Source organism: Antrostomus carolinensis, unplaced genomic scaffold (assembly GCF_000700745.2).
Source record: "Antrostomus carolinensis isolate BGI_N321 unplaced genomic scaffold, ASM70074v2 scaffold26733, whole genome shotgun sequence".
In the NCBI taxonomy this organism is placed as follows: domain Eukaryota; kingdom Metazoa; phylum Chordata; class Aves; order Caprimulgiformes; family Caprimulgidae; genus Antrostomus; species Antrostomus carolinensis.
This window is the reverse complement of record NW_010304861.1, coordinates 10,150-21,098: the sequence shown is the minus strand read 5'-3', so window position 1 is coordinate 21,098 and position 10,949 is coordinate 10,150. Positions and strand designations below refer to the sequence as shown.

Here is a 10,949-nt window from a genome sequence, read left to right as displayed (position 1 = left end):
CTGCTTTGCCATTCCTCACACAGACACCTCGGCAGGACCGCGGCACGTCGAGCCAAGGCTCAGCACCAGCACCTTCCACTTCTGACATGGCCATGGGGCTTTTAGGCTGATCCTCCTTCAAAGAGGACCCTAGAGCCAGGGGGACCTTGAATGCGCTGGTCAATACAAGTCCAGCAGAAGACTAAAATCCTGATGTTGCTTATAGGAATGGGAAGAGATGGATCGAGACCTCGCTCACACGTAGGCACACGCACACAACGGAGCAGACTTCATCGATTTCACCGTTACTTTGAACAAAGCAGATTCATGTACCCAACTTAGGGCAGCCCTAGGTTGACCAAGAGGCAGCCTGCATGAGCAGAACCTGGACAGTTGCAGGGTCCTCTGCAGTACAGAGGAACGAGAGAGCTGCTGAGCTGTGACAGGAAGGGCAGGGGCTTGGCAACTGAGAGGGGAATGAACAGCAGATTTTGAGTCTGTTCTAAAAGCTAAAAAGACCTCCTCAGCCCAAGAAGCTCAGACTGTCCTTGGGGAGAGGCTGGGGGGAGAAGCAGCCCAGATTTTCAGAAGCTGCTGGTAATTTCAGGTGTCCAATGTTAGGCACTGTAAGTGGGCTTGTAAAACATGCAGGCACCTGTCCAGGAGAAATCAGATTGCTATAAAAATTGTCTGAAGCTGGGGAGTCCCTGTCTCACCTCAAACTCTCCTTTCACCCCAAAGAAAAGCGAAAAGAAGAAATCTCTAAGCCCCTTGAAAATTCAGGCCAACAAATACCACCACGAGCGAAATCTGAACTCTGTAAAAGAGAAATGAGAAGGAGGTGGGAAAAAAGGATAAAGGAATGAGTTCAAACCAAACAATTAGACCATATTTCCAATGCTACATTTGAACACTATTGAGGTACCAGTGGTTGAGTCTATATAATGTGGAGAACACCTGATCTGATGGCTCAGTTCAAGGCTCACACACACATCCTACGCATTGAAAACACCACCCAAGAGGTTCCATGGCACAGGTGGGTCTAGGACAGGCCTGTGACTTACAGTACTAATTTATTCAACCTTTAGTTAATTAAAGTGGTTGCTTAATTGCCAGGGAGTTGTTAATTGCAAATGGTCCCTTCCATGCCTTTTTCACTGTACGTACCGTATCCCACACACGCACACACACACCCAGACATCTATAGAGAACATCTTCCAGGACACAGTCATCATCTCAACAAATGAGAAAAGTAATTGCATCCCTTCTGCTGCCTGAAAAGCAGATGGCATGAGGAATATCAGGGTAGTGTAAAAAATAAAGGGATATGAAGTCAGTAAAAATTAAAATATTAGCATTCAAATTAAAAAAAAGGCAAAAAAAAAAAAGTAACACTCAAAAAAAGTAACGCCAGGCAATCCTCCTCATACAGAAGGCTGGACTGTTCTTCTTTAAGAACCAATACCTTTCCATAAACCCAGAATCTGCTTTGCAGAGAGGAGAACAGCAAACAGGCTGATCCATTCCCAGTCAAACTGTGAACCAGGACCACGTGCAGAGAGCAGGCAGCCACGGTCACTTGAACCTGGGACAGCAATGGCATGGATGCAAACAAGGTCCTTCAACCCATCTGCCTGGCTGGGGACTCCCCAGCTGGGATCTTCATGAATGAGGTGAGGCCAGCTGAGCATGGAAATGCTGGAGGGTTCAAGATGCTGCATCCAGTTTTGTCTCCAACCCTCACCTCCTCCAGACCCTGTCCCTTAGCTGGGCTTCTTTCATTTGTGTATTTTAAGGCATCAATTAGACACCATTGAGAACCATACAGTGGCCTCAGAGTCTTTAACAGTGCACAATAGGCTTGGTAAAGAGTTTGGCTACAGTGACATTCAGAGGAGCTGTTGCACATTCAGCCGTGTCCTTTGGAGGAGTGCTGTCCACCTCTGCCACCCCACAGGACTCCTGGAAGCCTCCAAGGCTGGCTGTGCTCATATGTATGGCACGGCTGGATCACATGAATCCAAAAAGAAAAGCAGCAATGGTTGAAAGTTTCCCCTCCCCAAAGAAAATACACGGCCTTTGGGTGAGTGGTGAGATGGGTCTGACCGGAGCAGAGAGCATCCCCTCTCCTCACCCTCTAGAAGGAGGGTGCTCATCCAGGAAGCACATTTCTAACTGCCGTGGTCGTGCTGATCCGATGTGTGCACCAAGAGTGGGGATGGCTCCGGGGGTTCACAGGAGTGCTGGGGCTGGAGGCAGCAGCCAGGACCTTCGCTCTCCTCCTACAGCGACCGGCTGCCCCGTGGGACGGGCCACGCTGGCCTAGCGCTCGGCCAGGCACCCCTGTCCCCTTGAGGTAAGGTAGGTCCTGATTCTTTGTCAAAGACTCGTTGAAGACACCGACAGGGTGGGCGAGGAGGGGGGTGGGAAGTTGAGAAGTTCCAGTACAGCCACCCCCACGCTGCTCCGGCGTGTGAACATGCACGAGGCTGCTACCCACTTGTTGGTACGAGGGTTGTACTTCTCGATGGAGTTGAGGCTGGAGCTCCCATCGTTGCCACCCACTGCGTACAGCCACCCATCCATGGCCACCAGGTCGTGGGTGCTCCTGGAATGAACATGCAGAGACCACAGAGGTGTGAGGCTTAAACACGGTGTATGTGGGGTGTAGGGGAGATCAGCAGCTCAGGTGAACTGGTCAGAACTCTGCCACCCACAAAAGGGAGTGCATAGCCTCACAAGTGCCCGGTGAAAATGAACTACTGGGGCTCAAACAGTGGCAGAGTGCAGCAGAGAGCCTCAGCTCTTCACTCTGATACCCTCCTCCCTCTGGAGAAGTGCCATCTCTACATAACAGGCCTTAGGAGACTATAATCCTTGGACTTCCAAGCCTTAAATCCTCCCACAGCCAAGGAACATCTCCTAAGTGGCCTCAGCCACCTGGTTCTTTAGGGCCACATAGACTGCTGAGATAAATCCCTCTGCAGAAAACACCTGCAGCACAACATCCCCACTCCTGGCACGCGTGCACCCATCCCTGGGAGCAGAGACCCAACCAGCTGCACAACCCTGGGGCTCGGTCTGCATTTTATGGCTTGCAGTGCCAAGCGAGGCAAGGCTCCAGGTGGGATGGGATCCCTGCTCCTGATGCAGCAGCTGAGGCTTCCCTGCAGCTCAGGAGGGTGGCAGGGGCAGAGCTCCTTACCTACGGATGTTCATGGGTGCCACGCTCTCCCACGTGTTGGTTTTGGGGTTGTAACGCTCAACTGAGTTAAGGCAGCTGGTTCCATCGTTGCCACCAGCCACATAGAGCATCCCCTCCAGCACGGCCACGCCGGCGCTGCTCCGGCGGCTGAGCATATTGGCAATGGGTGTCCAGGTGTTGATCTGGGAAGAGGCAATATTTGGTCATGAGCCAGATGTACAAGTCATTTTCCATGTATCCCTGTCACTCCAGTCTGGTGATGTTAGTCCTGCTCTAACCACAGAGCTCCTGACATAATGGTCCTTCCCTAAAAAGACTTTTTGGGGAGAATGCCAGTTCTTTCCCTGCAGGAAGAGCTTCAGACCCCAGGAGAGACTCTGCTGAGTGGCTCAGGAGAGCACAGCAGCAGCTGGCAGGAGTCCTGCCATCCCAGGGACCTGAGCACAGAGATCCTCGTGCCAGGCCACCAGTCACGTCACTGCTGAATCCCAGCCCAGTCATGGGGGTTGAGCTGTATCTATTTCAGATCTGTACAAGTCATGACTGTGGCTTTACAGCTCATGAAAAACCTCCAGGACCTTCTCTTTGATCTTTTTACAGTCACCTACCCTGCTCTAACAGAGCTGTGAGACCCCAGGCCCAACACACACCCCCAGCCTGCCACAACCCCTGCTAACCGCTCTGGGTGTGCACGCAGCAAGGACCTCAGCTGGAAGCTGGAAACAGCTCAGGGCATGAACAAGAACTGCTCTTCCTAGAGAATATGAGCTGGCCTACAGGCAACGGGGACAGAGAGTGTTCTGGTGGTTGAAAATCTCAAAGGGATATCTTGGAACCTCTAGGGATGACCTTTGGCTCGTTGTGCTCTGGATTGCACTCTGGATACTCTGCCCCTGCAGAAGAGCTGGGGAGAGGGCTGGTACCCGCTCCTTTTCATGGTCACACATGGTAGCTTAAGTCTCCAAGGAGGCAGGCAGGTCTGTGCTGCACAGGCTCACATGGACACACCTTCTGCTCCACGGCACTGCAACACTGTGCTGGGAAGGGGTCACATCTTAAACTATGGCAGTGGATTGCTAAGAGACCCCGTATAGCTGATTTCTCACTCTCTGCTAAGTTCTCTAGCAACTTGTGTGGCCCTCAGCTTTCTGCAGGGCCCTTTCAGGAACCCATCAGGAGGGGAGAAGGAAAAGGCTCACCAGGCATGCTCTCTCTTGTATTTACCTGAGGCTCATACTTTTCTACCGTGGCCAAGTGGGATGAGCTGTCATATCCCCCAACAGCATAGAGGTTGCCTTCTGCAAAGAGAGTCCCACATACATACGAGTCAGCTAAAGAGCATGTCCCAGTCCCACCACAGCCTCCCACAACTCTTGCACAGGGTGCCCATGTAGGTAGCAGCCCAGCTCCTCTCAGCAGTGTTCTCCCAGCTCCCCCTCCCCTTGCAGCACAGAGCATTGTGAAATATTCATCATTTCTCTGCCGTGCTTCCCAAAGAGCTCGTTCACCTGCCACTTCTTGACCCCCTTATTATGGGAGTTGCAAGTGCTCCCCGCAAGAGCAATGGGTTATTTTTAGCAGCAGAGGCTGGAGCAGGGGAACACCAATAAAGGCTGTGGCAGAGAGTAGGAGCTGGTGATGGAGGGGAGGGAACCTCTGAGTCAGCACTGAGAGCTGAAACCAGAGAACAGGGCAGAGGAGAGGCACCATGGAGACAACACCACCACATAGCAATTCTTGGGATGGTGGTGGGGAGCAGCGGGTTACCCTGGCATCCCCAGGGAGGTCCAGCACCTGCTAGGGTGGAGAATGGTACTTGCATAACCCCATAGCTGCACTAAACAATTCTCACACTGCATCCTCCTTAAGGACAGAACTCTTCCAATGGAGTCAAGAGACATCACAGCCTAATGCTGTGACACCCCTGGCAGAGACAGTTTTGATCCCACACTACTGCTTGGATCATCAGTAAAAGGACTGTCCTGCTGTCACAATGAAGGGGTAGTAAGGTTGTCTCTTCCTTTCTAGGGACAGGTGATGATCCAAAGCCAGACCTCTTGCTCCAAAGTAGAAGAGGCACAAAGGAGCTGAGGAACAAGCTGTGGGTCCCCTCAAGAGTTGCCTCCATAATGTGATGAAACCCAATTACTAGGGAGAACGAGGAGGAGAACAGAGGCAAGACATGGCAGAGGAATGGCTGGGCTACCCGGACTCACAGCTAGGGAACATCAAAAGGAACCACCACAAATGCAACAGACAGTCTGCACAGAAGCCAGTCAGGACCTCATGCCATCACCCACCTAGTGTTGCCACCCGGACGTAGCGTCTCCTGGTGCTCATGGCAGCGATGGACGTCCAGGTGCCTGTCAGAGGGTCGTACCGCTCTGCGCTGCAGCAGGCAGGGACACAGGAACATAAGGTGTGACACTGGCAAAGCCCAGGTCAAAGCTCTTTGACACAGGCCCTCAGGGGCAGCTCCCAAGGAAGCTTGGGAATAGACAGGGAGAACGGAGGGAAGAACTGACACAGGCCGTGTTCTGTTGTGGCAGAGGGCTACAAAATGGTTTTTCCCCTGAAGAAACTTTGCCCAGGCCAAAGACATTGGAAGACAGAGCTGGATTGCAAGACATCTACTCTGAGGCCAGTCCATCTCTCAGGAGCCAGCCTTGGTGGGCTCCCCAGGCACCCAGTGCCAAGGACAGTGCATGCAAGAGCAGTGGAGGAGCCTGTGGCACAGCAATGCCCTACCTGTTCAGGCACGAGGCCCCATCGTACCCCCCAGCAGCATAGAGAAGCCCATGAAGCGCTGCTACACCCAGGCAGCTCCTCCTGGTGCCCATGGACACCTCAGGTTGCCAGGAATTGGTGACAGGATCATAGGACTCCACTGTGGCCAAGTCAGAGGTCCCATCATAGCTGTAGGGAGAAAAAGAGAGAACATGTGAGAGCTGGGAAGCCTGGATCACAGGTGAGGTTATGGGCTGGTCCTAGAGCTGACCATGAGCCTAGATAGCAGAGCCTGCCTTGGGTCCCTGTCAGCACCCCTCCCCTCTCCCCACATTCCTTGGGGAGCGCACCAAAGCTCTGTTGACAGCGCAGAGCCCTTAGCTGAGCTCTCCCTGGGGTCTGCAAGGAAAACAGGTCTCTGAGAGCCCAACACGCTGGGGCAGAGGTGGGCTGGGGAGCCAGCAGGTTCCCAACAGCCTGCAGCACAGGGTGAAGGCAAACAGGGAGGAGACGGTGGCAAGTCCAGGACGTCGCCAGCACTAAAGCGAGAGCGAGCAAACCCACTGCTCACAACCACAGGGGCAGGGAAGTGCTTTTTAATTGCTACTCCTGCAGGTAGTAACCTGGAGACATTGGATTGCTTCACGGGAGGATCTCCTGGCCATCTCTGTACCACTCTCACCGCCGGCTCTGTTCAGAGGCTGCTGATGGCACCCCTGCTAGCTCCCCGCGTGCCCTCCTTACCCGCCCACAGCGTACAGCTTGTTCCCAATGGCAGCAACGCCCACGCGGGCCCTGCGAGTCGACATGGAGGCCACCATGTGCCACCGGTCCGTCCGTGTGTCATAGGCTTCGCAGTCCCCGTGGATGGCGAACAAGCTCCCTCCACCTGCACACGGGACAGCAACACAGAGCAAACACCAGCCCAAGGTCCTCGGGACGGGGTTTGCGTGTGCGTGAGGACGTGGCAGAGCCTTACCGACAGCAAAGAGCACGGTGCTGGCCCCCTCACAGCGCCGTGGCCTCGTCCTGCTGTTGCTGAGGACCCCTCTCTGCTCTGGCATCAGGTGGTACTTGAGGGCTTCGATCAGCAGGTCCTTGCACTCCGAGTGATGCCGCACCAACAGCTCTGTGTCCACGTTGCTCATGAGGAAGTCCCGGCTCAGCAAAGGCAACCGCACGCACTTCATAAGCTGAGGGGAGAGGAGTTGTACCCCATTGCAGGGTGGGAAGGGTTCCTCCCAGTACTGCCCCCATATCTCCCCTACAAACCCTGGGGGCCCCAGCAAGGCTGACTCCATCCACCTGGAGATGTCATCCTGCTCACTTGGCAGGACAGGCAGTTGGTGACAAAGGGCACCTAAGCACATGCAGCAATTCAGCCTTAATGTCTCTGTAGAGTCAGGAGCCCTCAGCCTGACTGTGACACCCCAGATCTCCACTGGTACCCACATTCTCTTCCAGCATTCATGCTACAAGCAGCGATCCTCACTGTGGGGCTGCAGAGCCCAGACACCACCTCCCTCTGCCCAGCACACCCTGTGTTCCCTGCACTGCCCAAGAGGGATGTTTGAGTGCACACAACCAGCAAAGGTGGAGGCAGAACTTCTTCAGGGTCAAGCCTTGGGGTAGGTGGAAACCCAAGGGAAACCCTCAGACAGAGTCTTCCTCATCCTGCCCTATCTCAGTCCCAGCCTTTGGAAGGACACCTAGAGATGTTTCCTCCCATCACTCCAACCCGCTGCCTGCCTGGAAGCATGAGAGATGACAGGAAGCTGGGGCTGGTGGAGGCACCAACAGTCTCTACTGCAGCTCGAGGCTGCATCCAGAGGGTGCCCACACTGTGCCAAGCACTGTCAGCCCCGTAAGAAAGGGTTCAACCACGTCTTCTCCAGTTGCACCTTTGGCAGGCAGGACGCTGGCAGATCCGTGCTCCAAGGTGCAGATGCAGAGAGACAAAAGCATGAGTTAAAACAAGTCCCTGCTCAAATTTGCCTGAGCTTTTTGTTTGAGCATGCACATGGAAGCTCAGGAAGACTGTGGGCAGGGCTGACCTCTCCTGCTGCCCACACCCTCCCCAGAGCTCCACATGCCCAAGCTGCCAGGGGTCAGACAGGGCATCCCCCTCAGATTTGTCAATGGTTTGGACTTCACTCTCTAAGACTGAACTTTCTCAGCAACACCCTCATCTATGTCTGGACTGGAAGTGGTGGCAGAGACCTGCTATCCCTGCCCTCTGGTCACCCTGCAGCTTCCTTCAGCCGTGTGTCCAACTAGACCAGGCACTCAGAGCTGGTGGGTAGGACCAGGCCACCTTCCCCAGCAGACTCACCCTGGGGACGTGCTGTCTTCTGCTGTCCACATCATGTTTGACCCAGCTGAGCACAGCCCGGTACACCTCCTCCTCTGATGGCACATTGAGGCTGTCACTAGAAATGAGGTCCAGCACCTGCAGAGCGGGGTAGAAAGGGCAAGTGTTGGTTGGTATGGTTTGGGAGGAGAGGACACATTCACACACCCAGGTAACAGGCCCAGAAGAACAGCACTGTGAAAGGCAGAGGCTCTGCCTCCTGTAGCTGCTGGTGCTTGAGGGGGGTACACCTCTTCTTCCTCACTGGATGTAGAAGGATCCACAGAGCAATCGGGTCCTTCAAACCAGGCAGGTGTAGCTGTGCTCCCCCCTTCCTTGGTGTGGAGACAGCTCTGCCCTCAGTCACCTTCTTTGGCTCATTCTCCCCTTCCACATCTGAAGCCGTTGCAATGCCTGACACTTCCAATCAAGATCAGTGAGATGTGGGAGATGACTTTGCTTGCAGGTGTCCCTTCAATATTTCATGGGACAGAACCAGGTGCCCTGGCTGTTCTCAGCACACTGACTTCACCAGCCGAGGACAGGGAGCTGGGACAAGTGGAGATATGTACCCTCCTCTTCCTGCCACATTCCCCACTGCCGAGGAACGTGCTACCCTGCCATCCCTATTTCACATGGGATTAAGCTCACTCTCAGACAGCACTCTTCCCTGTATCATCTCTCCGTTGAGAGACATGTATTGTCCTCTCCTCCAGAGAGGACCGAAGCACAGAATCTGGGTACATTCCCCTGCCAAACCCTGTCCCCTCAATGCAGCTTCCTTGGGTTCTTCACACGTACACTGTGCCTTCCAAGACAGAGGATGAAAAGCCTTGCCACACCTATACCTTCACGCTCCCATCAGGACCTCACCTGTTTAAGAGGCAACAACATGAACTCCTCTGTCTTGGACACCTCCACGAAGTGTTGGAGGACATACTTGTGCGCAGACTTGAGGAGGTCACTGCAGGAATGTGTGTCAGCAAAACCCCGGATCCCCAGGCAGTTGGATGGGTCGAGCTGGCTGAGTAGGAACTTGCAGCAAGCATCCCGCACACCATTGAGCTGAAGCAGGCTGGCAGCAGGAAGAAGTGTCTGGCAGTAGAAAAGAATGGGGGAAAAGAGAGTTTCCAAGGCAAGGAAACCATTTTCACCCTCATCTCACTGCAAGTCAATAACAGAACAGGCTTACTGAGCACCTTCAGACACACAAGCACACAGAGAACAAAGCATTCCTTGTTTCCAATGAGACTAAGCTAAAGAAGAGCTGAGAAGGACACCAGTAACTCCCCACAGGTCCAGGAAACAGCAGGAGAATGGCAGATGCTCAGGACTAGACCTGGGCATTGCACAATGCTTTGAGGAGCCATTCCCAGCCATGGCAGCTGCAGGATCCACATCTCTGGACGCAGAGGAGCAGAAGAACTCCCTGATCACTGCTAGAGGCAGGTGCCATCACAGAACTACAGCTGAAAGTGCTGAGCAGAGGGAGAGAAGAGCTCCCAGGAGGTAAGTCTCATATAGAATGGTTTTGTGGAGAAGACAGATTTGGGGGGAAGCTCTTACCTGCACGTTCCCCTCGCCCACCACAATCTCAGCCGTGTAGGCATATTGCACCAGCTGCTCCAGGGCCTGTGGGTCAATGTCATGCAGTGTCACGTGTGTCTGGCGACTCTCACTCATCTCATCTGAGAAAACATAGATACTAGACATGAACAATGTCCCACAGCAGGGTTGCTTCCCCTCAGGAAGACTTGACCATGCAGTGAACAAGACAGATCCACCTTCACAGCCCAGAAAGGGCTCCTGCCCAGCTCTTAGCAAGGAGAAGCAGCAGTATACTCTAGGGAATGGCATCCATGTCTGCAGGATGGGCACCAAGATATCTGTGCAGGTGGTTATGGGCAAAGGGAGCCAAATGAGGAACATTACAGCACTTGCTCACAGAGATGACATATAGGCATCTGTTTCCATAGGGCAGTGAGAACGGGGAGCAGGAGAGAAAATGGAGGGGTTTGCAGCAAGGAACATTACAGCACTTGCTCACAGAGATGAAATATAGGCATCTGTTTCCATAGGGTAGGGCAGTGAGAACGGGGAGCAGGACAGAAAGTGGAGGGGTTTGCAGGGAAGAGAGGGTTTGAAGAGCAGGGAGACCCTGGCCATGAGGTAGAGAGGACACTACTTGCTTGTGAACATGGCGTGGAAGTACGGGCTGCACGACGCCAGCACCACCTTGTGGGCCTTGATCTCCTTGGTGCCCACATGGAGCACGATGTCGCAGAGCAGCCCACGCTGACGCATGCGGTTCATGCACACGAAGGCATCGTGATAGTGTCGCTTGGAGTTGTGGGAGATGCTGTGGCCATCACGGTTGAGGAGCTGCACACCCCCTTCCATGGCTGCAGGTGGTAGATGGTGGGTTTTCCCTTCTCAGTGGCACTGATATGGGGGAAAATCAAAGAATTACCCAGGCAGGAAGAGATCTAGTCCCAGACAATTCCCATTGTCCACAAGTATGCCCATCACTGCTCAAACACCCAGTGCAAGAACAGTTCCAGTCCAACCAGCACCTGCCAGGGAAACATCATCCTGCTCATAAATCAGTGATGGGCAGGAGACAGTCCCTGGAAGAACACAAATAATGTAAAGCGATGCTGAGACTCAGAATTCTCTGTTCTGTGACGC

At 53.8% G+C, this 10,949-nt stretch overlaps 1 protein-coding gene across 1 annotated transcript; it reads right to left on the bottom strand.

The window, feature by feature from the left end:
- Nucleotides 1–2,358: 2,358 nt before the first annotated feature.
- Nucleotides 2,359–10,688, bottom strand: KLHL17 (kelch like family member 17). The gene is made up of 11 exons (XM_010164618.1): nt 10,451–10,688; nt 9,828–9,949; nt 9,135–9,356; nt 8,244–8,360; nt 6,891–7,104; nt 6,656–6,800; nt 5,933–6,100; nt 5,485–5,573; nt 4,409–4,482; nt 3,185–3,366; nt 2,359–2,587 (listed from the first exon to the last, which is right to left on the bottom strand). The coding sequence occupies exons 1-11, from the start codon at nt 10,659–10,661 to the stop codon at nt 2,359–2,361; spliced, it is 1,773 nt and encodes a 590-aa protein (XP_010162920.1). The 5' UTR covers nt 10,662–10,688.
- Between the last annotated feature and the right edge of the window lie 261 nt (nt 10,689–10,949).

Excerpts from the sequence above, each read along its gene's own strand:
- KLHL17 (XM_010164618.1), bottom strand. The coding sequence starts at position 10,661 with ATGGAAGGGGGTGTGCAGCTCCTCAACCGTGATGGCCACAGCATCTCC. Across the intron at positions 8,361-9,134 it reads TGTTGTTGCCTCTTAAACAG|GTGCTGGACCTCATTTCTAG; the intron begins GTGAGGTCCTGA and ends CCCGCTCTGCAG. Across the intron at positions 7,105-8,243 it reads GAAGACAGCACGTCCCCAGG|CTTATGAAGTGCGTGCGGTT; the intron begins GTGAGTCTGCTG and ends CTCTCCCCTCAG.